Genomic DNA, 27,888 nt, shown 5'->3' with positions numbered 1-27,888 from the left:
ATCCTGAGAATAAGTTCCTAATGCATCCGCCTTGCGAACTCCACGGCTACAATTTCTAAATTGCAACATGGGCCATAAGTTAATATGTTAAAAACCTAATTGGTGAATTTTTGTTAATTAGTCGATTATGCATTTCAATTTTTTTGTGTGCAAGTAATGTCCGCCTCTTCGAGCAGACCAGGTCATGAACTAGAATTGTGCTACTGCCACAGGCAACCTTTAAAAATGTTTTGAAAGTGTAGGCTGAAGCCCCCCGTATTTATGGCCTCTGCATGCAAGAGGCGATGTTTCCATCCCTCATGCCTAAAAGTTATAAATAATTAGAAGAGTTTTTTTTTTTCGTTTTTGTCGCCAGTCGTTAGCATCGCCTACAGGAAAGAGAATCAATATTGAGACACATCACGCGCGTGCTTTTCACACACCGTTGAAAGAAGACTCTGCCGAAGGGGTGACTGAAGTCTGCAGGTTTTCTTTTTTCAGGGTCAAAAAAGCACGCAAAGTAATTTGAAGTGAGGTGAACATACATCAACATGTTCATTCTCTAGGCATAGACTATCCATTTAGTTGGCTACCTCCTTCTCTTTAAAAAATGTAATAAACTTTCTCCTGTGTATATATTTAAATATATTGTGTCGGTGCATGGTGTTCTCAGCGGAAATTTTTTAAATGTTGAAGTGAGGAAACACGGATGAGATAGCTGCCGCTGGAGCTTCTAATGCGCTTGCCCTCCTATTGTCAAGATTTGCAGAAATAAGCCGAAAGTATAAATTAAAAGCCGTGCACGTCCGCGCCAACAATAATGCCGTAAGCTTTTAGCCACAACAAAAGTGAAAAGGTAGAGGCAACGCAAAAGAATCCTCAAATTATGTAGGTAACAGAACTCCGGTAATGACACTTCAGGGGCGAGAGGGGGGGGGGGGGGGGGGGGGTTGGCTACGGATCGCCGGGGTGGGGGGGGGGGGGGGGGGCTCTGCCCCTCCGGGAAAACTCCGGAAATATGTGCGTTTTCGCTACTCCAACGACGCATATACATTTACGACGTAGATTTATCTTCAAAGAAAGCTCTATAAATGTTGGTTCACCAAAAGGAACACCGCGAAGATTGACTCATCCTCGAGATCTTGGAGCACCCGAACGCGGACGCGAAGGCCGCCATGTTCTTTAGCGGAATCACACAGCGATCTTTCCAGGACGCGTAATTCGTGAACGAGGCACTACCATTGGCAGCGCACCACTTTACGCAGCTGGAAATGAAGAAGAGCTGCTGCGCGTTGTACCGGAGCTGGGCCAAGTGCTCGGCACTGTCGCGGAGAAGCCCCTTGTACGCGTTGAGCGCGGAGACGACGCCCGCGAAATCTGCCATGTTCTCCGAGTCGGCGGTTTCTCGCGACGTCCCATGGGAACGTCGCAGGCAGAGCAGCTTGCCGTCGTAGAAGAGCCGGGACGACTTCGACCACCAGTCACGCCACTGGCCGTCACTGTCCCACAGCCTGCCCTCAACGTCGAACGCGTGAGTCATCTCGTGCCCGATGACGGAGCCGAGGCCACCGTAGTTGTAAGCCATCGGTGCACCGGGCGAGAACACCGGAGGGCGGAGCATGGTCGCCGGCAGAATGAGCACGTTGCGCATAGGGAAGTAGGCGGCGTTCGTTGCGCGCAAAGAAAACTTGAAGCTGCTGCTGTTCCTCAGCTCCCACTCGATGGTCAGCTTCATCGCCGACAGCCACGGTTCGAGAAAGCGATCGGACACGTCCGGGTAACGCGCGTACACCTGGTCTAGTTCTTCGTCCTTGGCGAAGAATTTGGGATAGCCCACATGGGCCTGGAGGGTGCGCATCTTGTCCAGGGCCGTAGCCTTGGTGACGTCGTCGAGCCAGCTGGCGCGACGAATCTCTTCGATAACGGATTTCCGTATGCGCCACAGCATCTTCTTGGCGGAGTTCACGGTGCTGGCGGGAACGGCCCCGAACAAATAGTGCGAAAGCAGCGGCACCTCCATGGCTCTGATGACGGAGCGCAGGCAAATGAACGAAAAATTCCGCACATGCTCAGCCAACTCGGGCGACGACAGGGGAACCAAAGAGCGCACGAGCTCCCACGCCACCAGAAGGCTTGTTCTCGCCTCGCCGAGGTTCGAATAGAGCTTGTCGAAGTAGGACAAGGCACTAACGCTGATTTGAACCTTGTGCTCTTTCCGGTAGACGTTATTACTATGAGCCGCGATCAGAACTTCCCAGCGACCAGGACGAATGGTTGGCGTGTTGATCCCAATGCCACCGACAGTCGAGAAAACGAGGCTGTTCGCTTTCTGCAGCGTGCCTTTCGTAAGAAGGCCGATGGCCGCGTTCTCCGATTCTGTTATCTGCACGGCTATTCTTAACGCTTCGTCCCTGTCATTCAGCAGGCCGAGCGCGTCAGTGTGCGGAGCATAGAACTCGTCCGTCAGCAAGTTCGAGCTTCGCTGGCGGAACCAGACCAATTGATTGACATTGAGCGTGACCTTGATCTCCCTGGCGCCCTTGTAGAGTTGCGCGTCTTCCAGAGATAGGCCGAGCAGAGTGAGCAGCTTGTATTTGAAGAACAGGAGCAGGACACGGTCCAGGGCTTCCGCGCGGGCGTAACCAGGTACGGAGAGACCGACGCTTTGAACAAACTGCCTCAGCGTCGTAGACTCGTCGAAGTCACCGGCTTGTATCCTCAGGCAGCTGTGGTACAGGGCTGCCGCCTTCTGGGCGGCGCTCTGTCCTCGCTCGGGATACGTGGCGGTCGAGAGTGCGCGGGGCAGGGCGTCGTACATCTCGTCCTGCATCTGCGTGATGGTCTGCGCCGAGGGATTTGTGTACGCGCCGCAGGCGAAGGCGTAGAAGTCGCGGCACGGCTCTGCTGAAGTGTCCACGAAGGGCTCGATGAGGCTCAAGACGCCAGCGTTCGGTCCCACTCTTTCGCTTGACGTTTCAACCGTGGTAGCCGAGTGCGTTCTGCTGCCGTAGCTGGGGAATGGGGATGCGCGGAAGATTACAGAAACGCACGTGACAGCCACGGTCAAACCGGCCACAACGATGACATAGGCTAGGCTCTTGGCGCTTCCGACGTCGGGTGCGGGCTTTGAGTCGGACTTGCTGGCTTTGGAGCTCTGGGGAAGGAGGGATAGGAGACGTGGGGTTAGGGCAGGTGCACATTCATTACCAGAATTGTTACGCAACAAAAGATGATGAACGATAGAATCGACATAGCCAGACTCAGCTGTCTATGGTGCACCTGTCACCAACTAGCCCAGCTACGTGTTTTATTGCGCATTTATCATACGCACGAAGTGACGGTATTGTGCAAGATATATGGTGAAGTGTGTTAACTGCGGGCGAATCGCGCGCGTTTTCCTGCAGGCGAAGAGGTTCTTTCACAGCTGGACGCCTTGTCGAGCCGCCTCGCTTTTAGAGTAAAAAAAAAATATGCCTCCATTCCACCCTGTGGAAGTGGATGTACAGCGAAGCTGATGCCGACTTTACACAAGCGCCACCACCACAAGGCGTCGCACCGTCGAGATCAATGTAGCGTCCACGACCTCGTTCGCGCCCTTTCCGTTGGCGCTTCGACACCGCGGTGCACGTTCGCGGCGTCCATACGCTAGCGCGTAACCCGCGTTCACATTTTTTTTTTTCGCGTGCAAGTTACGCCGCCCCTTTTTTTGCGCACCAGTAATGAGAGTAATTGGCGATGATCTCTGGCGCGCAGCTCGGAGTCGGCCCTACGACGACAAGCCCGTTCACCAACCAACTCTCGCTGACGCTCGCGGTAGGCAGCTTCTTCCTCAGGTGTACGCACTCCTCGTGGTCTTCCCATAGTTGTAGCTGGGATGGAATGTGCGGAACCACTAATCGAAAGCTCGGTATGTACACCCGTGAGCAAAAGTATACGGACCAGGGGTTGCGCCAAAAAGCTGATTTTTTCCTCTGCCTATGAACACAACTTGAAATTAAGAACTGCAGTCCAAACTTACCATTGTGAACTTTTCAGTGTACTCATCAATTCCAGTTTATGCTTGTTACTTATGAAGAAATTCCCTTTTTTTCGCCGACCCTATGGTCCGTATACTTTTGCTCACGGTAGTACGTACAACCAACGCTAACACAAACTCCTCTCACACCCCACCCCTCCGTTGACCTACTTTTCTCCTACACCGCCATTGGTTGGCGTGCCTCACGCCCTCCCCCTCTAACGCGAGTATTGGACTTACGTCAACTCCTCTCCCCGTTCTCCTTTTCATCTGCACCCTCTCACTGAATTCTCACAGGGGGAAAGGGGTCACTCCAACCCCTTTCCCCCTGTTGAGCTCTTCTTTCCCTCTCCTCTCCCGCTAGGTCGCGTGGCCCCAATTTAGCGAAGTCCGACAACGACGGCACAGGGTCCGCATAGACAGCTTCGCTGTAAAACATTTGTGAAGCGCCCGGAGCGGGACTTTTCTACACACACTTCATCAGCTTCATTCGCTGTTTCCTACGCTGCTGATTCTTAAGCAGTTTTTTGCGTTGTCATCCTCTTCCCCCCTCTGCTGGCTCGTGTACTGAGCACTGCGTTACTATGATGAACGACTCCCGATGAGCCCGAAACGCAGACAATGGTATACTTCCTACACAGCGCGAGTGTATATTGAACCCGATAACAGGAAGCGCTGTACTCCCCAAGCAGGCTATATACATGTGCAGCCGTTTCAGCGATTTCATCGATGACCGATTTCAACTAAGCTTCGTATCTAGATACTAAGAATCTTAATACACACGCGCGGCTATAAAGGAAAGATAAGCCTCGAGCTACAAATCGGTGGATGACAATTTCTCCCTTTCCCGAAACTTCTTACACATTGCGGATATCCGCTGAATAAATTTGCTTATTCATATGCGCCATGCCATTACTAATTAAAGTTCGAGTGATAAGCATGTGCAATATTTCTCCTAGTTTCTTCTAGTGTCGACATTTTCTGTCACCAAGTGACACGGCGTGAGCGGCGATTTGTGAAGATTGCCTTTTGAGATGTTTGCAATCTCGGCTATTTACAGTGCCTTGGCTAAGGTTTAGCAAAACCACCTTCGTGGTGTAAGTGACCAGCGTCGCTCAGGGACGTGTAAATGATATAACCAGGGTCATTCAATACTTTTTTTAAAGTATTGAAGGGCCCTGGTTGTACGTACATACCGAGCTTTGGATTAGGGGTTCCGCACATTCCATCCCAGCTACAACTATGGGAAGACCACGAGGAGTGCGTACACCTGAGGAAGAAGAAAGTATTGAAGGACCCTGATATAACTATATGTGCGATGCGTCGGTGTGAACAATCGTTGCCGTAGATGGAGATAGTACAGCGCAATAATCGCAACGGAAGAAATGAATGCAGTTATCGCAAAATGGTGATATCGCAGTTCATACTCTGCTGTTTCTGCTACCTCGCAATACCTTTTTTACGAAGATGCGACCAGAATCCTTTGGGAACTTGACCCACTTTGCGGTACGTTTTTTTTTTTATCTAATTAACACCTTTCGCGCCACAACTTGGGACACGGGGTACGCGCCACTGGATCTGTGCCCGTATAGACAACTTGGAACACATTGTATGTGCAACAAGGCATGTGCCACTGGATGTGTGCCTATTCGTGGTCATTCCCCCAGTATGGGTATGCCCCGCTCTTAGAACCTTTAAAATTTATTCGGTGCTGAGCGGCATCTAACCCACTTCACACGGGTTCCTCAAGTACAGCAGCCCGACGCTTTAGCGCTCTACGCCCCGAATGGGCGCGTGCAGTGAGGGGAACCATTCTCAGCGTCCGCATACACCGGCGCGCCAAGCGCGAATTTCGCGGCGGCGGCGCTAGATGTAATAGCGTGTCCATAGGGAAACGTGTCAGAGGCCGGCTGCAGTACACGCCTCATATATAACGCGCTTATCAGCGTTCGCACGCACCGGGGCGCCACGCATCTTGGAGGCCACGCGCGGACTTCGCAGTGAGGCCGCTAGATGGGGCAGCGTGTACACAGCGAAGCGCGAGAGAGAATCCCGGCTATACAGTACACGCTTCATGAAGCGCTTCGGCTGTGCCAGTACGGTGTCGCTACATTGCTTCAATGCTAATCGCATTAACGCCGAAATTCGTCTGATTCTGCCGGGTTTATTCATTTACTTATTTGCACAATCCGATAAATTTTCCTGCGCCACAGCAGCTTCGTTACTGTGACAACTGTCCCTAGGCAAGCCGCAACACACCGCTGCGCAGCCTATTCAACTCAATTGTCGTCAGTCGCCTTAGGCATTTCCTTACAAGTAAACGTCACGCTGAGGGAGGCATGCAGTATCTATGAAAAGTTACATACAACTACATTACATACAACTGGCCAGACACGCCGTAATTAGTGTGTAATACCACAAAGCACAGCTGAAATACGCAGCAGCGCTTCTGATAACAGCCAATTTATCTAACATTGAATAAGACTCGCTCGTAATGCTATATATAAGCCACTTTGTAGGATTGTTGCAACCGTTAGGATACCCGTGCTATTGTTTAGTATTTATGCTCGTCGCGCAACGTCTCTTTGTTCGGCTTTCGCTCAGGCTCCATAGAGCAGGGGATAAGAGACATTTTGTCACTGCAACAGAATTCTCAGAGTCAAGAAGGACAGCTGGTCGCTGACTAACTCGGGTGGAAGGTCGCTTTATGAGCAGATAACGCGTGCGCCGATAATAGAAAGAGAACATTCGTAGTAAGATTTAGGTGCTTACCGTAGCGAGGGCGAACATCTTCTTCCTCTTCTTCTCTACCATTTCGTCAGTGTCTACGATTTTTTTTTAATATAGTGCATTGTCATATCACAGCCTCTTGTATCCTGTTCCTCCCATTGGTAGCACAGTGAACCTACCTGTAATTCTAAACAATGTGTTGTGTGTCATTATCATGCCTTCGTATTATTATACTATAACGTATGTTGAAAAATTCCGAATTGAATGTTCTCATGCTTTCTTAATTTACTTTAAATGTTTTCGTGTATCTCTGTAAGATTTTTTTTTTTTTTGTCTAACGTATTGCGCCCGCTCTATGGCCTATATATACCCTTCCGGAGACGCTTGAAGTGTTAAAAGGCTGACCCTTGCAGGTGTTAAGGCCATACTTCACCTAACTTTCGTGGCGCGATAGGAATATGTCATCCTCGTTTTTTTTTTATTATTATTCGTATCTATTTCTTTCAAAGCGTTACAGAAAATCAGAATAAAATGTAAACCAAAAACCGACGCGTCAGCGCTGTCGTCATCTTTATCATCTGGTGGTCTCCGCGCGCAAAGGAAGAAAAATAGCTCGAGCCGAGCTGGAACGGTCACTGTTCGCGTAAATCTGCTGCCGTTGCCGGCCTCAAACTTGCCTAGTCCTGATCGCGGCCCAGCTGACACCATAACTAGAGCGACGTTTTTCTCAGGTAAGGTTCTTTCTCGAAGAACGAGCAGTCACTCTATAGGGTTCGACAAAATGCTCAATATGGTAGAAGGGTTGGGTAGTTGGTAACTATGGGGAAAAGTACATAGGTCAAACGGGCACATGCCTGAACGATAGGCTTCGGGAACACAACTAAAATGTACACAGGGCGGTGCAAGGGCATCTGGGTTTGCACTGTCGGGATTGCGGTTCTCAGCCGTTGTTCAGTGACTGCAAGGCACAATAAGCAGACGACACGAGAGATAATTAGTGGTAGAAATTTTACGCCTTGGGAAAAACTGCGTCAGTGTGGCTTCGTTGGGACTATCACAAAAATAGCCTATAGTTAACGGTGCCGAATTCTGTGAAAGCTGGGTGACAGATGCGTAGGCCATCGACGTGCGTATCTTGGGTCCGTTATATTATTATTTAGAATTTAACTGGCTATCTTGTTACTGCGAATGCACGTGTGCAAGTCTGTTTTGTTGATTACACATGCATATTTTAAGATGCCTTTCGTGTTACGTCACACTCATGTATGTATAAAACCACTCGACTTCCTACCATTAAAACCAGTCGAAACTTCGCGCTTCTGTCTGTCGTTTCCTAGTCCTCGTCTCAAGTTCTGTGCAAAATAACATTTATCAATATGGTCATTTATTCATTACCGCTTATCACTATGGCATTTATCAAGACGGTCAACAATTTCGAACCAAAGAAATGCCGAAGAATATTTGGAAAACCTTACAGCCACCAAAATGATCAAATTCATTGCTTATATTCGGTATCCATTTAACACTTTTTATGTCGTCTTTTGTCATTCGTAGCGGGAGCTGCTCCATCACCTAAGCATCCCGACCGCTGCTGAGAGACCGCGATGCAGACCCAGTTCATCTCGTCCAGCAAGGGTCGCGCGGAGCGAGTCCAAGCGGCTAAGGCCACCTTCACGTACAGGTCAGCACCGCTACACTTTACCTCCACACTGTTGTTCTCAATTCGATGCGATAACGCCTGAATACGTTAGTATGCATCGTAACAAATAAAATTTCGCAGTCTAAAGCCTGCACATCGTAGACCGATTCACCTCCTTGTACATTTTTACCTTCAAGTTAAACATACGTATATGACCAGGTGCGCAAGACAGTCAGTCTGTAGAATGTTTATGCTTTCATACAGTTGGTAGGCTTTGGCTCTATACATGAATGCATAAATGTCTCTTTAATGGTGCAATTAACACTTACTGTCGAGTGCATGGAGTCTATGGATCACCTTTAAATATGGATGACTGCTGATATTAACTTTTTATAGCGATAGAGTGGGTGGTCTAGTGTAACACGCTGTCTCCAATTTCACGTGACCCTCTCACCTGGCACATTAAACCTATTTGTGTGTGTTTGAGTGCGTGCGTGTATGTGGGTGGTAAATTACAAATGTCGCGATATTGATTAACTTATGAGCAGCCAAAGATCACCAAATAACCTCTTAAATAATGGTTTTAGGGAGCATGTTGCAATTGACAGACTGGGGCCGGTCACCGCTGAAGGCATATCAGTTTCTAAACATCCTTCGCAAGCTTGCTTCGAAACGCCAGAAGCCCTCTACTTATTTTCTCAGAAAGCATTTTAATTGTGCGATGTACGAAAGAACTATATGAAACACCAATGTAATTTGTGCAAACATTTTATTTCTGTTTATTACGATTTTCTTGCATATTAATTTTTTGGGGTGGGGGAGGGGGGATGGCGGCAAGATCGAAAGGTATAGGCTCAGGATTCGTACCAAATGTACATGCACTGAGCTCTGACCGGCTTCAATTCCGTACTTGCAGCATGTACACTGAAGTACTTCATTAACGAATTCTAACAAAAAATTAACTATATCGAAGTATGTAATAATTACTTAAAGCCTTCGCCGAATTACACAGTATGGTCCCGCAATGACCGTGACGTCGCTATGGTCTGTGCAGGTGGTGGCACGGCGTGACCGCCACCAACATGATCGTGTTCACGGCCTACTTCTTCTTCGTCATCTTTGTCGAGGTACACAAGGAGCCAGAAGCGCATCTCGACATCGGCACCGTCTACGGACGTACATTCAAGAACCTCGAGGTAGCAATCGCTACGTGTGCAGCATGAGCACAAATGTTCCATGTTTATCTCGCCAGAGAGAAACATGGAACGGCCAGAGGCCGTATAGCGAAAAGCAGATGCAGGCGAAAAACCGGCAGACATGTGCATATAGATATACAACCCACACATCCAAAAGCAAGAGCTGTGCTGATCATCACCGCATGCATCACGAGCAAGGGGTTGTTGCAGTCCTGTAGTGTCTTCTAGGGTGCCTCGAATAGTGGCGACGGCGAGAAGCGGTACTGCCGACTCACCGGCTTCAGTGATGATGATTTATTGGCATACCCTTTGAAACGTGGCGGTGACAAATTGTCATCTAGCCTGCTTGATTTAATCAGGTATGCTAACATTTTTTTTTTATTCTAGCATTTTTGTATACATCTCTTTAATGTTCTTTTTGTTTTCCTCATCACTTCTCTACCTTGTATCGCTACCTATGCCTGTAGTGGATCCGGTCGTATCAACCTCTTCTCGGCTTTTATTTTTTTTTTCCCACCAATACTCTAAACGTCTCTTGCTCATCTCGACTACTCTCGGTTGATGCTTCACGTCCAAGCGCTTCGGGAAGGTGTACTTTACCTACGGGTCTCACTGTGTGAATCCCTTCGCATTCCACCAGGACGTGCCGAGTGGTGTCCGGATTTTTGCTGCGGCATACACATGTCCCATCTTGTAGCAAATATTTGCTCCGGCATGCTTTAGTCCTTAGTGTCTTCGATATGGCAGAGCCCCCGTCAGTCAAGTTTGAAATAACCTATAAAGCGTGGCCTACGAGATCGCTCCAGGCGCACCGCGCGATCTCGGAGTCCACGAACCAGGTAGCGCACGACTCGCCACATGTGTTCTCGCGCGCAGGTGTCGGCGTTCTACGGCGTTCCGTACGCCAAGCCCCCCGTAGGCTACCTCCGATTCCGGCGGCCAGAGCCCATGCCCGCGGGCTCGCTGTCGTTTGACGCTCGCAACCCGCGCTACCCGTGCGTGCAGCACAACCTGTACTACGGCAACACCACCCTGGTCGATGCGTCCAACACGTCCGAGGACTGCCTGCACCTGGACATCTACACGCCCACGGCGAGCTCTGCCTACGAGCAGCTCAGGGGCATCGGAGGCCTCGGGGGCGCGGGACACAGCGCCGTCCTGGTGGCGCTCATCGACGTGCGCTTCGCCAACGGCGGCAACTCGTACTTCTTCGCCGACCCGCGCCACTTCGTCAACCAGACCGGCGTGGTGGTCGTGGTGCCCAACTACCGGCTGGGCGCGCTAGGGTTCATGAACAGCGGGAAGCAGCGGACGGGAGGCAACATGGGACTCCTGGACCAGGTGACAAAGTTTAGAAGCGAGCTTGACACTATATAAAGAACTAGGCAGCTCATGGGATAGCTCTGCGATAGCGTCGAAGTATAGTTCCTATTTCAAGAAAAAGATTTTACGACAAGGTTCTGAACACACTAATTTAAATTATGGGGCTTAACGTCATGAAACTGCTGTGTGTGTTAAGTAACACCGTAATGGGGGGCTCCGAATTAATTTTGGCCACCACGGGCTATTTAACGTGCACCCAAGGCACGATCGACGAGCGTTTTTGCATTTGGCAGCCATCTAAATGCGGCGGCCGCGGACACGCCATGGCCAGTGAGCTTATAGCGCGGTGGGTATTGAGCACGCGTCCATTCTAACGAACGTCTCGCAGTTTGAAGGGTCCACGATTTAGAAGAAAAAAAAAAAAAACACTACTACTTAAATGCGGTATATCGAACTATATTCTTCGGCTGCAGACCGCGCGGCTCGCCCTTGCACACATGCCTTTAAGCTATGTGATACAGCTACGGACTACACAAACTCTTCAACTCTCATTCCGATGGTCCGCATAAGCGCAAGCAGTTCTAGAAAAAAGAAAGAGAAAGCAACCTAAGGAGCTGCCAGGACCCAAGAAAGAGACAGGTGGCGACACTCCTGGAACTTCCCGCTACAACTACTTAAGACGTAATGAATTTTGACAGCGTTTTAACAAAGCTGGTGATTTATCAGTAACGCAAGGTCGCACTGTATATGCGACAATTAGCGAACACTCAACGTGGTCATTTTTAATTCGAACAGCGTTCTTGGCATCCTCAGACCAGTTTTCTTTCCGGCTATCTAGCTACCTATAGCTATACCACCAAAAACGTGGGCCCATCCCGGAGATATAGCGCAATAATGTGGGCCGATCCCGAAGATGGTGCCGTCTAAAACAGGGGCCGTTCACGTGGGTATGTGCCACTATGTATTTACCACTGGGCATTCGTATAATTCACGGCGACGGCGCCATATGGCGCAGCGTGTTGTACGGGAAGCGCGGGAAAGCAGCACTGCTGCTGCACACACCTCACACATGGCGCATATTTAGGGTATTCGCACACTTGCCGTTGTAGATGAGTTCTGCCCGATTTTATCATCTTTACCGGCGTAAAAACAACCCAAACGCGCCGAAATTCACTGAAACCCGTGACGTCTCACTTGCGTCATAAGCACCGCGCTTAGGTGCGAAATCGGAAAGCTGTTGGGGCTCGCTTTTCTCCGCTGTCACGGCGAAGGAAGCTCTAACAGTGTGCTGCCATTAGCTGCTTGAAGTGAAGACGACGTAAGCCTCTAAGCTGCGCCTTGCATATAGAGTAACGCTCATACTTGGCTAGGGGTACTCGGTGCTTGACGTTACTTAGCTCGCCACTCTCAGTGAATAAATAGTATTTCATTCGGGCCGTTAACTGTAACGTGCTTCAATTGCACCCAGTTACACCTCTAATAATTTTCTTCCAAGAGAGAAGTACTCGTTGGTTTAATTCTTAATTTTAGTGCCTCTTTAAGCTCTCTTCACCATTCTGTTCTGCTGCCTGCGCTTGGACCATCAGGCCATAATGCTTCGCTGGGTGCGAGACAACATCTTCAGCTTCGGCGGCAATCCGCACAACATCGTCCTCATGGGCGTCGGGGGAGGCGCGGTGGCCGCCGGCTACCATCTGCTGTCGCCCATGACGCGAGGTTTCACCAGACGCGCCATACTGCACAGGTATAGGATGCACGCGCGAAATTCTTGTCTGCTTGTACTATATATATCAGCAGCAGCAGCAAGCAGCAGCCTATATTTATGTCCTCTGCAGGACGAAAGCCTCTCCCTGCGATCTCCAATTACCCTTGTCTTGCGCTAGCTCATTCCAATTTCCACCTGCAAATTTCCTCATTTAATCAGCCCACCTAGTTTTCTGCCGTCCTCGACAGCGCTTCCCTTCCCATGGCAGCCATTCTGTAACTCTAATGCTCCACCCGTTATCCACCCTACACATTACATGGCCTGTCCAACCCCATATTTTTCTCTTAATGTCAACTAAAACATCGGCTATCCCCGTTTGCTCCCCGATTCACACCGCTCTCTTCCTGTCTCTTAACATTACCCCTAACACTTTTTGTTCCATCGCTCTTTACGCGTATAGCACGAGGAGTTGTGCGATTTCCGCAGTAGCGGGAAAAAAACACAAGCAGTGCAGTGGAATTAAGCCCGTGGACGTTTTAATATCTAAACATAACTAATGAAAAGCTTCTAAATTCTGAAGATGAAATCTTGATTGGCCCATTAGAAAATTTCGCTTTACTCATTCACAGGCATTACACACTATATTGCATCATGTTTCAATCATCGAAACGGCATTAAAGTCTTTAACATGCCATCTTCATAGTCTTGCTGGTTCGTTCGATGTATTGCAGATATCCACAAAGTCACGCGGATAATTCAGCAGGGTCAGAACGCTATTCGCTTACTTTGATAATCAGCTTCGATGGTTTCCGCATACTTTTTTTTTTATTTCAAGGGCAGTACCTGACGCGGTAACGACAAACTCCCTAATAATTTAGCTACGCTTGTGCGTTGCGCGCGCTCTTGCAGCGGTGCCCCGCTGATGCCTTACCCGGACCGTACGAGCCAGGACCCGATCGAGGAGGTGGCGCAGCGAGCCCAGTGCGTCAAGACCGCGGAGGATTCAAGGGTGGACCTGGCCTCCGCGGTCGCTTGCGTGCACGTAACACCCACAGAGCGTCTGCGCCCAGCGCTCACCGAGGGACACTACCCGATAACGCACGATTCGTTCATGCCACTGCCGTACGAGATTATGCTGTCGCAGTCGACGGGACACAGCGCGCAGGTGCGGAGGCTACCGCCATGAAGTACCGAGCGTTACGGCCACGTTAGCACGAAGTGCGCAATGCGTTGCGCGCTTCCTTTCGTGCCTTGTTCAGTATACAATTCGTCTTGTTTTCCAACAACTTAAGTAGCGCAACACGTAACGAACCCGTGACCACGTAGAAAAAATCCACCGACGATTACGATACTCCCTAATGCGAAATTTGAGTGCAGCTTTATATGCGTTTTCATTTCGCTATATATTGGCTGGCGCGGACAATCTGTCTCGTGCGGCACGTTGCAAACGGAGCGAAGTGCGGCGCGACTGCCTCGCTAATCGGGAGATCGCGAGGGGCAGTGCGCGGGTGACGCGTAGGCGCGATTCACAGCAGCCGCTGCAGACAGACCTTCGCTCATGCAGCGATTTGTTTCCATATATGGTATAGGTGGCGTCATCGGTGAACAGATGATGCTCGCTACTCTGGCGCCATCTCGTAGCCATCGTCGCCGCAGAGCCCGTCTTGCGCGGCACTACGTTTTTCTGCTCACGCTTTCGCCATACCCTCCTGCTCCGCTCGCCCGCCGCGTGGCTCCGCTGCACCCTCCTCCTCCGCTTTCCTCCTCGCGTTCTCTTTGCTATCGCCGTCTTTCATCCCCCGCTGCACTCCACGTTCGCTCTTTCATCCTCCGCTGTGCTCATTCTTTCGGCTACGCCGAGGGCGCCAACACTGGCCGCAGGAACGGGCGCCGAAGAGCTGCGCTCTAAAATGGTCTCGAGCTTACGCAATAAAATTTAGTTAGCGCCGTGTGTTTATCATTTGTTGTCATTGTCCGTAACGCGCTATGCAATATCTACGATTGCGCAATTCGTTTCGTGTCCTGTTCCGTCTATACTATCAGTCTTGTTTTCAGTAACCTGTGCAGCACAACTTAAACTCTGTATCGTCCCAACCATGCCCTCCTTAAACGCATATATGCGTGCTTGCATCGCAGGTGCTTGTGGGCAACGTGATGAACGAAGGCGGAATGCTGGTGGCGCACGAGTTCCGCAACCTGACCTACAAGGAAATGCACAGCACCCTCAAGGAAGAGATCACCGAAAGGCTGCTCAAGTACCTAGAGCCCTATCATATCCCGTACCTGGAGAAGATCATCAAGTACGCTCGAGGCGAACATATATTTCCTATTTCCGCATATAACGTATCTCCCTTAAAGCGAATGCAACGCACAACGTGTGTCAAAGGTAATCCGTATGCTGTAAAATTCAGCATATACTACAAAGTTCTGTTGCGGCTTTCAGAAAATCAAAATTGCTTCTAATTTCATACTCTTGTAACACAGTTTCGTGGAATTTAAAGGAACACTAATATATGTGCCACACTGGCACAAAAAATTAAATTCATTCGTTAGAGCGTATAGTTTCCTAGTACATCTCTCTTTCGGTGGATCTGCCACACGTCCAAATTTAATGACATTTAACACGATGATGTCAATGACAGCATCTTCTGAAGTGATCAACGTTAAGGTACTGAAAAAAAGCAAATTTTCGTTTACAAGCTTAATCCGCCTTGATGAATAGTGAAATTTAATAACAAGCATACTATGGTGAAGTGGCTTTACCAGTGAGAGGCGGACCGCTCCAAGTGCAGCCAGCTGAGGGTGGCAGCCCGCCGAGTGGCGACTGTGCTGGGGTCGCCACAAAGTAGCTGTTTACGGTTAAAAGGAATAGTAATTATATTTTGCTATAAGCATTGTTTGTGTCGTGCAGGGCATTGCTCATTTTATGTCATCTTAGTGTATCAATTTTTTTGCAAACTGCAAAAGCCTGCATTTGACATTTCGCTCAGTTTGCTGCTTTTTTTGGAAGCAGGTGAGGGCATTGATGCTTCTGAACGATGAACTAGGACGGTTTGTGCTAAACCAGTCTGCATGTGGCGTAGTAGGCGGACAAGAAAAAACCAAAGCAAGCACATTGTGCCCCACGAATAATTTCTACAACTCGAAGAGCGTTGTACTTTGCTTGGGAAAACACCAAACGTGCATTGAACCATGGCACGTAACAAAAGCAGATTTCGCGTGCCCTTTTACAGCCGTGGTTACCCGCTCACTGAAAAGGTGACGGTATTCATTAACGATCGCAGTGTTATGGTTACAATAAGTCATGCATGCAGCTGAACTCTTCTGATATCCCTCCTCGAGGACATAGTCTTTCGCGCTCTCCGTGTGTATCTATAGTTTATTCAGCTTTAGTAACAAACTGACCTAACGGCCGGATTGGGAGCGTCACCAGAAACGTTGATTCCGCGGAGCCCCTGAACAACTCTTCGGCCGCGGAACAGCTGGCATAGCCGACTTTAGAAGTGCAAACGTCTCTGCCAAGGTGACCGTAGTTACCAGCACCTACCCATCGTATATCACCATTCTCGCACACAAAAGAACTTATGAGTCGTAACGATCTGCTAGTAGTGTGCGCCGATTCAAGTAGCAGTTATTCGAAGAATGCGCCTTTTTTTTTTTTTAACGGCGCGACGGCGCATGCACACTGCCCTAGCGGATTAGTCGCGAAATAAAACGTTTTGGAAGGGATGCGCACGGCCGCGCTAGGTAGCCACACTAGCGATACTAGCGAGGTGCTTAGGTGTGATTCGAAAGCGCGGTGTGCCGGTGTGTAGAGCCTTTGCGTGCCGTGTGCATGGACAACTTTCTGTGGCAGCACGGCCAAGGCTACGGAGCTGAAGCGCGTAGCCTTGGCCGTGCTGCCACAGAAAGTTGTCGCCAGGTGTAGCAAAATGATGGTGACGGTGATCAAGGAGGTTTTAAAAAATGTCGCAGTTTCGCCCGAAAGACGAAGCATCAATTACGATACCAAATTAGTAGAGAGCTATACGGAGTAGGGATAGTAGTTTTATCGGCTGCATAAACTTAGACACATTCACTTACTAACTGAATTAACAAGCGTGGTGTCAGCGCGCCCAAGCAAACATGAATAGATCACACTCGATGACTGCAGACAACCACTGTCAAAACGTTGGCGTGAGCAAGCGCGGCCGCTGAACGGAAACTGAGCGGCGAAAGCACGTACAGCGCATACAAAGGTCAGAGCCGTGTGGAGATCGCTTTCAAGACACGGTGCGCGCGACAGCCCGCACCGGCGTAAAGTACAAGTGCACGGTTGTTGGCAGAGTAGAAGCCGCCACCCCCTCCCTCCCGCGCTGCCTTCCGGCTTTCCTCCTTTCGCGAGGGAGGTTGCATGAGTCACCAGTTTCCCTTGCGCCCGGTTGCAAGATACGCATTTGGTGCCGCAGCACAGCGTCGCTGGCATTTGGCGGAGAACAGGAAGCATTTTCTTCTCACTTCCAATTACATTCACAAGGCGAATTTTGCCGTACAGATGCTTCTCGATGTGCCTGTCTGTGTCACTTGTTTTAGGTTGAAGCTTGAAGGTCCTGGCAACTTGTATGGGAGATAAGATTGTCACTACTCACCCTATGGCAATATTTTAGCCCGAAACAACATTCCAATTAGTCTAAAATTTATGTTGCCAGATCAAGAGCAGTTGAACTGCGACTGTTCTCCGTGTAGTTCAGCACAACTGCAACGATGAAGCGCCGGCTTCACCTCTGCTGGTAAGAATCTGCGAGGGCTGCCACTCCAGAATTTCTTTTTATAACCTCCTTGTTGGTGATTCCTGTGGTACGGTGGCTAGATCGGCAGGTGTGCCGACCGGCGTAGTTCACTGCTTCTCCGCATCATGAGAGCAGGAGTGGCGCTGCGGTCGGAGCCCTGTCACGAAGCGCGCGTCGTCTGCAACTGTGTTGTTATTGCGCGCCTGTTATATTTAAAATAATTGGTTTTCACAGTAAAATCTGAAAGAAATTGTTAAATTATGTTTAGAGAGTGCATAACAGTACGATGTTTCTTGTTACAATGAGTAATTTTCAAAAGCGGTCGTTTATATCGTCTGTTAACAAGCTGACGGCACGGAGCGCTGAGCTCGCAGTAACGATAGTTCTCTGAGTTCCTGTAATTTCCTGAGGCGTTTAACAAGCGAAGCGAAGACTGGGGATGATATTCGCGAATACCAAGCTCGTGAGAATCCGGGACAGAGTGAAAGCGTACCTGCACAGAAGAAAACACGCCGGAAGGGCACCATTTGCTTTGCGCCGAATTGCAAGTTGGCTACAAACATGCAAGCCACGCATGAAAGAATAATTGGTTTCGACCCACTGAGACCCAGAACTTTCCGAGACGTGAGCTTGCTCTTTGCCGTGCTGACAAAATGTTTCAACAGCATTAGTCATGTGCCAGCGCCACTTCAAGGTGCATATGTCATCGAGCTTATGGCCGGCAGGAAGATTGTGCAGATTCCGATGGCGTCGAATCGATGGCGATTTCTTCGGTGCTACCCGACGCTGCGGATTACAAATTGAAGTAAATTCTAGAAAAAGAACAAGCAAGGCTCTGGCGGGATGTCGACCGTTGAAAAATGTCCCAGTTTCACCCGAAAGGCGAAGCATAAATTGCGATAGCAAACTAGTAGAGAGCTATACAACTTGGACATGTAGCAGCATCAACAACGCACAGAACTGTTGTCGACGCTGTCGGCGTTTTGCCCGCGTTCGCACCGAACGCACGCGGCGTTGGTGATAAAGGGCTTTAGTTGGTGACTGTTGCCGGTGCCTCTGGCGGCGGCTCGGAGGTTTTCGACGAGATCAGAATGGGACACTCGTCGAGCAGCGTCGGAAGTCTTTGCTGAAGACCCTGCTACTACAATGACACAACGCCCTTTCGCTGATATGCCTAATATGATATATTATAGGCATATCAACCGATGCCACAATGCATTTCGCTGATATACTATATGATGATATTCGCTAATACTCTGCCAGCAACTGCGTACTTTGCGCGGCTGCGTGCAGTCGCGCGCACGGTATCTTGAAAGCGATCTGAACACGACTCCTACCTTTGTATGCGCTGTGCTTTCGCCGCTCAGTTTTCGTTGAAGTGATAGACCGCACGAGCCTTTGCTCACTGCTGCTCCCGCGCTTGCTCATGCCAGCGTTTTGACAGCGGTTGTCTGCGGTCATCGAGTGTGATCTATTCATGTTTGCTTTTGCGCGCTGACACCATGCTTGTTAATTCAGTTAGTAAGCAAATGTGTCCAAGCTTATACAGTCGATAAAGCTACTTGCCTTACTACGTATAGCTCTCTTACTAATTTGCTATCTCAATTTATGCTTCGCCTTTCGGGAGAAACTGCGACTTTTTTGACACTGAAAAAGACCTGCAGACCTCAGTGACCCCATCGGCAGTCTTTTATCAACGGTGTGTGAAATGCACGTGAATGATAGGTCTCAGCATTTCTTCTTTCTAGTTGGCAATGCAAACGACAGATGGAAAAATAGAAAAAACTCTATGGACCCCAGGCCACGAACACCTGGCAGGAAACGAAGCAGCACATGCTGCCTCCCGAGAGCATACCAGCCGGGATTTCCTGCCACACGGGATCCGGAAATTGACGAGGGTGGAGGACATTCCCATCAACTACGCCGTAATACTGCAACATTACCGACTCGAAAGAAGACAATATCCTTTGTTAACGGCACAGGGCCTGGAGGATCAGCGAAGTCTGGTGGACCGGGCCCGGGCTGCGGCATTAGCCAACGGCTTTCTGGACTGAGAGAGCCGCCCACCTAGGGCGAAGAAAGAACACTTTCTCGCTGTTTCTAACAATAAACGTTCATTCCTCCTCCTCTATTTATTACGGATCGAAAAATCGCAACTTACTATGCACAGGTCATATATAAATATATGACCTGTGCATAGTAAGTTGCGATTGTTAGCACAACAGCGCACTCAGGCCTGCTCAACGAGTAGTCGGTGAGTGCTACATGACTTCCAGGAACGACACACTGCCCCAGAGAAACCACTAATAATTGAGAACCACAAAATGCACAACCAATCAACATGGGTGCAGGCACACAAATCAACCGGCCAAAGCACCGGCACCCTTCCAAAACATTTCCAGCGGCGTGCGCCAGAGGGCAGCACAGGAACATAAAAAAGGCAGATTGTGCTAACTATGAGCACCGTTTCATGCTGAACCGGTAACCGTTATTGATGCAAAAGCATCAACTGGCCCATCGAGCGAAAAAGCCGGCGGCGTATGTAGCAGTGAAATAGCACCTAAATTCCCATTTGCTGCGACGCCACATCACGAGTGCGCCTCAACGAAGCAGGGAAGGCGAATCGGAACACCTGCTGCCGCACTAGCGTGCCAGGTGTTGCGTGAGGGCAGAGGGCATCGCTGCGACGCCACATCACCAGTGCACCTCGACGGAGCAAATACGGTGACGCCACCGCATGCAGATGCTGTTCTCTCGTTGCCTGTGTTACCTGTGCATTCCTTCTCCGCGCAAGCTCTCGCCTGCGTTCCAACAGCGCCTCAGTAAGGCTAAATCAAAACGAGCTTGCTTGCCCGCGAGGAGTTCATAGCTCCGAAGAACCACTCAGCAGCGTTCAAATGAACATTAATGCTTTCACATTTACAACTAGTAAGAAGTGCTTAGGTGTCCTCGGATATTTTTCTTTTTCAGCAAAATCGGTTCAGGTTCAGGTCCGGCGAAAACTGTGGTTGGGGTGCGGTTTTCGATTCGGGTACGGGTTCAGTTTGACACCCTGGTCCAGAAGAGGTGGTATCACTGATTTCATTTTCACCATTTTCTCACATACAAAAGATATTTTCTCGCTACGAATGACGAATTCGTTATTACAAAAGCCTAATCTTTCAATCCAGCTCAACTTCATATTTTCCGCACCAGCTCGTTGTGACATCACGGATTTTGACAGCATCTGCCTGAGCCTAGTTTTTTGTAACAGTAAGCACGGTCTTCATTGTGTTTTTTTAAAGAAGCCAATGACTTACCTTGGTGACTTTCGAGAACATTAATGACCGCCCAAATATGAGAAAATACTTTGAAATTCATGATGTCACACTGACGTACAGGTGTGGAAGTTCTGGCGCAAAATTTAAATTTTAAAAAACACGTAAACTTGGCCTTTACTTTCCCTTTTAGTAACGTACCGCTATAGTAGCTGAAATAGTACTGAAAGTAATACTTTGTCTAGTTTAGAGTGTCTAAGTGTTTTTCGTCTCACGCTATGTAAAATGAAGTGCTTTTTTTTTCTTTTTTTTTTTTCAGGAGCGCTCTAAGTGCAGTAGATGGTTGTACTTGCTGTGCTTACATCACAACGGTTATCTGTGTGCCTTGCCTATGTCTGTTTGTCACCTTCACTCTCGTTAATGCTCCACATTGCTTCCCCTATCCTCCAAGAGACTAGTTTAGAGCACTGGAGCACTGCATTCTGAAATATGTTTGCATTATTTACCAGAGGTCTTTGGCATAAGCCTTGCTAAATAGGCAGTCTGCCTTTGGTGACCACTTCCTCAGAAAATGAAGCTGGTCACTGCTTCAGGCAGCAGAGTACAAGTGGGCTGTATGGCTACGAAGGGTTTCATAGGAAGCTAAGGTCACCGCAATGACCGATGGAATTAGATGATGCTGATGAGATGAAAAAATTTGTATGGAATTTATTTGCACAGGTGCTACATCGCCAACCCAGAGAAATCGCAGTCGTCAAACTTTATCGACGTGGCCTCAGCATTGCTGGGTGACCTGTTGTATACGTGTCCGATGAAGCGGTTCGCCAAACTCTTCTCGGATGCCGGTAATCGGGTCAACTACTTCGTGTACGATTACCAGCCGGAGGCAATGAAGCTGCTGAAGCCACTCCACAAGGACGCCACCCAGCTGGACGACGTGCTCGCCGTGTTTGGAGCGCAGCTGTTCCCATCCGAGATGCTCTTCTCTCACACTATCATGAAGCAATGGGGCGACTTCGCGAAGTCTGGGTGAGAGCAGTTGCACCGCCATCTTTCTCTTGAGCTCCAAAAGAAGACTGTAGTTTACCCCATCCATCACAGTTTCCTACAAGGGTTATTAGAGGTGAATCTGGCACTAGTGTTGTAAATAACGTCCCAAATATGTCTGAAGCCACAAAGACGAACATTAGCCAAATCCACATACTAATCATTATTCCCACGGTAGTGGAACAACTGCAGCACCAGAGTTTCCTCTAGTAACATTTGTAGAAAGCTCTGTCATCCATGACCCTATCAGTCAAGGCGTCTAAACAGGAATAGAGAATTTGTGCAAGCACACTGCAGTTTGCAGATATTAGAGACATTGACGGCACGTGATGACACGATGGCATGGTGCTTTTCACTTTGTAGCAGGCGGATGTATAGGTTACGTCCTAGCAGCAAAATAATTATATTAATCACTAAGAAAAAAAAAAACAGACCAGTAACAATGTAAGAAAATCTGACACAGAATCCGACACTGACCAATCTGACACCAACGCCTGTGGTGGCTGTCGACTGTCAATTGGCTCCTGGCGTTTCGTCACTACCATTTTCCAGCAATGCTTTGTCAATGTGACTGCCGCTGACTGTACCAGCCCAGAGGCATCTTGATAGCCAAGTGCCTCCGGCAGAGACATCTTGGGACGGTGCATACACACTTGTTCGCATTCAAGTACAATATGCTCAATTGTTTCCTCTGCCTTACCACATGATCAACACAGCACACTGCACACACTTTCGTCGAATGTTCGTTGCCGTGTAAGTGTTAGCAGTGCTCCTGCTCTTGCCTCAAAGAGCAGTGAGCTTCCGACGCTGTTGTGATACAGGTGGACGGTCCCGACTCCACTCCTATGATTGCGGTAAATAGCCAGGGTGTCCTTCTGGGTGAGTGCCTGCCGCCGCATAATATCACTTCATCTTGCACTCTGTGGAGCACTACCTCGGGAATATGCCCTAGCCAAGTTCACTTGCACTGGGATCCTGAGGAGGCCATATTTCTGTTCGAGGTAGTGCACACATGCCTGACCGACTTGGTGCGGAGTCATGTTGCCAACAGGTACTGAAAAGCGCGTCTCGCCCATCTGTCCCTGCTCATGCATTGTAGGCGATTGTAGTATGCCGAGTTGCTGGAAACTTCTCGTGCTTCAAAACTTGACCGTCCTAGATCACCTTGCACAGCTTTGTTGGCAACAGCTTTATCCTCCCGAGACTCGAACACAACTATAGAACATAATCGCTCTTCAAGCTGGTTTTTATTGTCTACTGTTAGGTTATCAACTTGAAAAACAATTTTAGAAATTTAAGCATCACCATTAGATGCCATCAGCTGTGTCTCCATGTACGTGGTATCTCCATCATCTCCTCATGTTTGCTATGGTAAAAACTGCATTTCATGGCTTAAACACAGAGATAAGATGGAACTACGTGTAATACATTGCCATGCTGCTGTCACGTCCATTATTTTCACGCAATCTCAGTGATTTAGAAACACACCTCAAGGTAGCTTTCGGCCATCTGGGACGACACCAAGGTGTAGATCAATTTAGTCTCAAATTTCTCCAAAGCAGATGATAAGAATATGAGTAAACCACTTCTTTACAGTTACACATGCACAGTACTTCATACCCAGAATGAATATTTTGCGTAATCACTTCTAAGTGAATTTATAAAAATTGTAGAATACAATGTGCAATGTATTGTACAAGGGGCCTTAGGAGGCTATGGCAACCCATGGCAATTCAGCCTACTACCGGTTGTCGACGCTCCAGTTGATCCCAACATTTCGCCGACAAGCACACAACTGCATTTGCAAAGGTTAACGCAGGGTCGTGAACGATTTTCCATAGGTCTCTGACCATCACATAGCGAGTGTCTGACCATTACATAGCGACTGCAGCCCCACAGGCATCGGTGCCATAGTATGCACTGTGAGCGAAGGGCTGTTTGGGCTATCGTCTCGTCATGCACTCTGTAAGTGTTGTTGGAAGAGAACGAATATTTGACTCTTTGGAAAAGTTAACTGCATCAAATACAAACTCAGCAGCAAAGATAGCAAAGACTATTAAAATCAGATTATAAATTTCAAATACTCGCACACATCTTTTTTTCAAGAACCACAACTAATACTGCAGAAATCCTGATGCAAGGGCAGGAGGAATAGAATCAGATAACGTTAATACTGTAAAGTGGGGCACTTTCATATTTTTCAGCACTTTCTAGTTACATTTTGCAATCAGCGATCCTGTGGCTACTGTGGTTCACAGTAGTGGTTTACAGCATATGCATTTATTCATGAATTTTTTAGCCTCGACAATACTTTATTATGAACAGAGCGCAGTTCACACAATTTTGTCAAGATAATTTCTCCACCTGACGGGCGTGGTACAATCTGCACACACAGGGATCTGCCATCACTGAAGGGCGGCCGTCCGTGGCCACCATTCACGCGAGACAACCCTCGCTATGTGTTCCTCCGCTTCCTGACCAACGATCTCGACACAGAAGAGAAGGACAACCACAGGGACCATTCGTGCAAGTACTGGGATGACTACCTCAGCATGCAGGCCACTCCCCAACAGCCCAATGAGTTCCCATACACATGCGAGGAGATCAGCCCATACTAGCCACGCTAGAGTCACATGTCCGTATATTGTACAATATGCGCTGCCCAATATAAAATGCGAAATATATGTGAAATCTAGCTTTCACTTCACATACCCTGAATTTCTCATTGTCACCATGACACCTTTTGAATGTGTGATGAGACAAAGCTATCCTCCAGCCTTGGTCTTGGCTACACTGCCAGTGCTTTCAGGCTAACACAGTTTACATATTCATCTATCTAACTGATCCTTTGGCTACAGTCAAAGTTAGAACTGTGCACCTATGCCTCAGTAACACTCAGTAGGTCCAGCCTAACAAAGGTTAGGTTGGGAAGCCTAAGTGCAGTTATTTTTGTAAGTGCACAAGTGTATGTGAGGGCACATTAAAGACAGTGAATGCTTTTCTCTACATTAAAGTTCATTGCAGTTGTGTTACATTTCCATTTGGTTCTTCGCATGCAGGTCTGTGCCCTGAGTGTCATTTTGTGGATTTATTTTAGCCAATACCGGTTTGCTTTTTTCAGGCTGCGACATAAACAATCACTGTGTCTGAGCACTAAAAAGCAAATATATACAGGAACCGTAACTATCCCCACAAAATTTACTTGCCAAGTTGCTCATACGAAAGCAACAACAAATATTTAAATAGAAATTTTTAAAACTGAATCGCCCTATTTTCAAATATTGTCCATGGTAATAAAGCCCAAGATTTCCTTGATGCTTTCATTAGACTAATGTGGCACAGCGTTCATGCTCCTTAATTTCCAGCAACACATCTGAGTCTGCTGCCTGGAAGAGTGCCAGACAAATATAACATGGCCATGTATATAAACCACAAGGTGGGACCATGGCCAGATTAAAACATATTTTTAAATAATTTCAGAGGGCCCTGCGAAGGAAAGCCAAAGGGTTCACCCAAAACAGCGACAGTTTGCCAGACAACAGTGTGATGACAGCACAATGACAGCATGAGAGCAGCACGATGACACTCGCGTTGTGGATCCAGAATCGAATCCTAAGCGGGAACATGTTTTCTTTCCTGGTGACTACTTCTGCCAAAGTGGTCTGACAGCCCAACGATGATAAAACTGAATTTGATATCTGCTGAATGTGCAACAAGAGCTTGTGGGAATCCTCGGGTCCCATGACCGTCGCACACGCAGGCAAACGTCGCGTCGGGCACATGCATGCCAGGCAGGGTGGGGAGAGGGGAATCTTTCCTTTCCCAGGCAGCGCACAGGACCCGCAAGCGCTATCAGCGCCACTGGGTGTGTCAAGTGAGATCCCTCTGACATCGCCCGAGTCTCTTTTTGGACCCCAGCAAGCGATAAAGGTGGAAGTCTCGGCCACCGCTAGAGTGACCTAGAATATAGGGGAGTGTCCAAAGCGCCGGCTCCGGCGAGGGCCTTTTTCTGTGAACTGCCGCGCCACGCCGCTGCTGCTCTGGACCCGTGGGCTTTTCGCGCTCGCCAAGCACGCGGGAAGCGAGGGTTGTCTGCTACGTGCTGTAGTTTTTTGCATTCACTTTCCACGCAAGGCACTTAAAGTCTATTTAACTTCAACAGTGTGGTGCTGCATAGAGCTTACCCATCTTTTAGCGTTGTCTTTGTGCTTGGGCAGCAAGAGAATGCAAAAACTAACCCGTCAAACTAATCAGCGCGAACTAGCTCTGGTGCTAGAGTTTGGGAACGGTAATGCGGTAACTGTGCATGCGTAGAAACGCCCTAAATGAGCCCGCACAAGGAAAGAATGTAAAAAACTGTATTCGCATGGGTACGCGGGAAATAGCACCATGCTTGCAAGAATATGAGCAACGAAAAAATAAATCACTCGCGAAGTCAAGTGAAATACTTAAGCGCGTGCAGTGACCGCTTCGCTCACCACTAGGCACTTTTCACTCCCGGTCAGTAGTGGTTTACAGCATATGTATTTATTCATGAATTTTTTAGCCTCGACAATACTTTATTATGAACAGAGCGCAGTGAGAAGGTGTAAGGGAAACAAGAGACGGCCCTAACGCTTCAATTCCTCGTTCCTCATTACCGGACAACCTACAACTTACAGGCACTCCACTTCAATTTACCATCCATTCTAAACGAATTTCCTGAACTAACTACTGCTACACACCGGCAGCTATGTCAGTTCTTCGCATCAATGCTGTAAACAGCTGTCACATATTAATCTTTGGAATGGCGTGCATGTGTCTTCTTTGCATGGTTTTTTGCCTATCCTGTACTTATTGCATTTTGTTTTGGTGTTGTCATCGTTGCACGATGTCGGTTATGAGTGCTTTTTTTTTTTCGAAACCTATTAAATTAACAGGATCTTATTTAGATTTTTTTGCAGTCAGAAGTTCTTATGCGATTATGTTTATCCTGTATTAAACATTTGATGCGAATCCTACTTTAACTGTGTATGTTAACTTCAAGTGATCCTTACGTAAACTTTGTATACTGTACGTTTGTAGGTATGTTACCATTGTGATCCTATATGCATATATGTGCTGTGAACGTTGTATGCTGCCGATGTAAGGGTCTTCAGGGACTCAGTCAAGCTGCCTAGAGCAGCTTTTAGCCCTGAAGACCATCCAGAATTTTCTGGTGAAATAAACTTTGATTGATTGATTGATTAAAATATATATATATATATATATATATATATATATATATATATATTGTTAGCCTATTTCGCTTCAGAGATAGCGTACAGCAAGAATTGTTCGTGTACGCTCTCTCTTCAATGCAAACTTCGCGCACAATGTACCTTAATGTTCACCGTGAGCAAAGCTTGTTTCAAATTCACATTAGAAAGAAAATCCATTCCAGCCAATAGATAAACAAACATAAAAAAGGTGAACAAATATATATTTTTCTACATTGAAATGAATAGATAGCTACTACTGGCCTAGCCATTTACTCATTTGTTATGTGAAAGTTATTGCTGCAATAGCCTTGTTTCAATAATCCGTGAATAATCTCTGAAATTACCAGCATGCAACTTCTCATGATATCATAGTTATTGCTTAACGTGTGATTTTTTACGTAAACTAACAAGCATTCATGGCGCGTGACGATGTTTGTGCTTGCATTATATTGAGTGGAAAATCGTCTTAAAAATTACTGTCTTTGATGCACTACAAATATCGCTATTGATTCTACATATCCCTAAAATAGTTACCTTCAATCAGTAAAACATGAAAAGTTTATGTTCTGATGATTAGTTGTCTCTTTCATTACGCAACTACAAGTACGTAATTATTTATCAGTAAGTATATTTGCTGTGAATGAACCAGCGAGCATATGCAATAAATATTCCTAAAGTTACTTTCATGTTAAAATTCGCTTAGTGTTTGCGCTCTTGCAACACAAGAAGGCGAAAGACGGTGTTGCACATCCGTAATGCATCACGTTCGTTTTCTGACGTTCGCTCGTAATTATGAAATGAGGCGTACGTACACAATGTTGCACTGTTACCGTTTCATTTATTTTGGTATGTCTTGTTTTTTGCCGCGTATATTTCTCGCGTACCCTTTATCTACACGCCGTGGTAGCTTAGTGGCTTTGGTAGATTGGACTGCTAAGCTCGAGGACGTGGGTTCGATTCCCGGCCATGGCGGCTTGCATTTCGATGG

At 47.9% G+C, this 27,888-nt stretch overlaps 2 protein-coding genes across 2 annotated transcripts; one reads left to right on the top strand and one right to left on the bottom strand.

The window, feature by feature from the left end:
* Positions 1-1,078: 1,078 nt before the first annotated feature.
* LOC119456956 (membrane metallo-endopeptidase-like 1) lies at positions 1,079-6,808 on the bottom strand. Its single transcript, XM_049669154.1, has 2 exons — positions 6,767-6,808; positions 1,079-3,247 (listed from the first exon to the last, which is right to left on the bottom strand). The coding sequence occupies exons 1-2, from the start codon at positions 6,806-6,808 to the stop codon at positions 1,079-1,081; spliced, it is 2,211 nt and encodes a 736-aa protein (XP_049525111.1).
* Positions 6,809-7,049: 241 nt separating this feature from the next.
* LOC119456955 (acetylcholinesterase) lies at positions 7,050-24,992 on the top strand. The gene is made up of 9 exons (XM_049669153.1): positions 7,050-7,455; positions 8,279-8,405; positions 9,418-9,559; positions 10,436-10,900; positions 12,469-12,759; positions 13,537-13,752; positions 14,697-14,887; positions 21,334-21,642; positions 24,056-24,992. The coding sequence occupies exons 2-9, from the start codon at positions 8,329-8,331 to the stop codon at positions 24,276-24,278; spliced, it is 1,914 nt and encodes a 637-aa protein (XP_049525110.1). The 5' UTR covers positions 7,050-7,455; positions 8,279-8,328; the 3' UTR covers positions 24,279-24,992.
* Positions 24,993-27,888: the final 2,896 nt, after the last annotated feature.

The sequence above is a fragment of the Dermacentor silvarum genome, chromosome 6, assembly GCF_013339745.2.
Source record: "Dermacentor silvarum isolate Dsil-2018 chromosome 6, BIME_Dsil_1.4, whole genome shotgun sequence".
Classification (NCBI taxonomy): Eukaryota; Metazoa; Arthropoda; class Arachnida; order Ixodida; family Ixodidae; genus Dermacentor; species Dermacentor silvarum.
The sequence above is the reverse complement of the archived record's forward strand: the minus strand, read 5'-3'. Positions and strand labels throughout refer to the sequence as shown.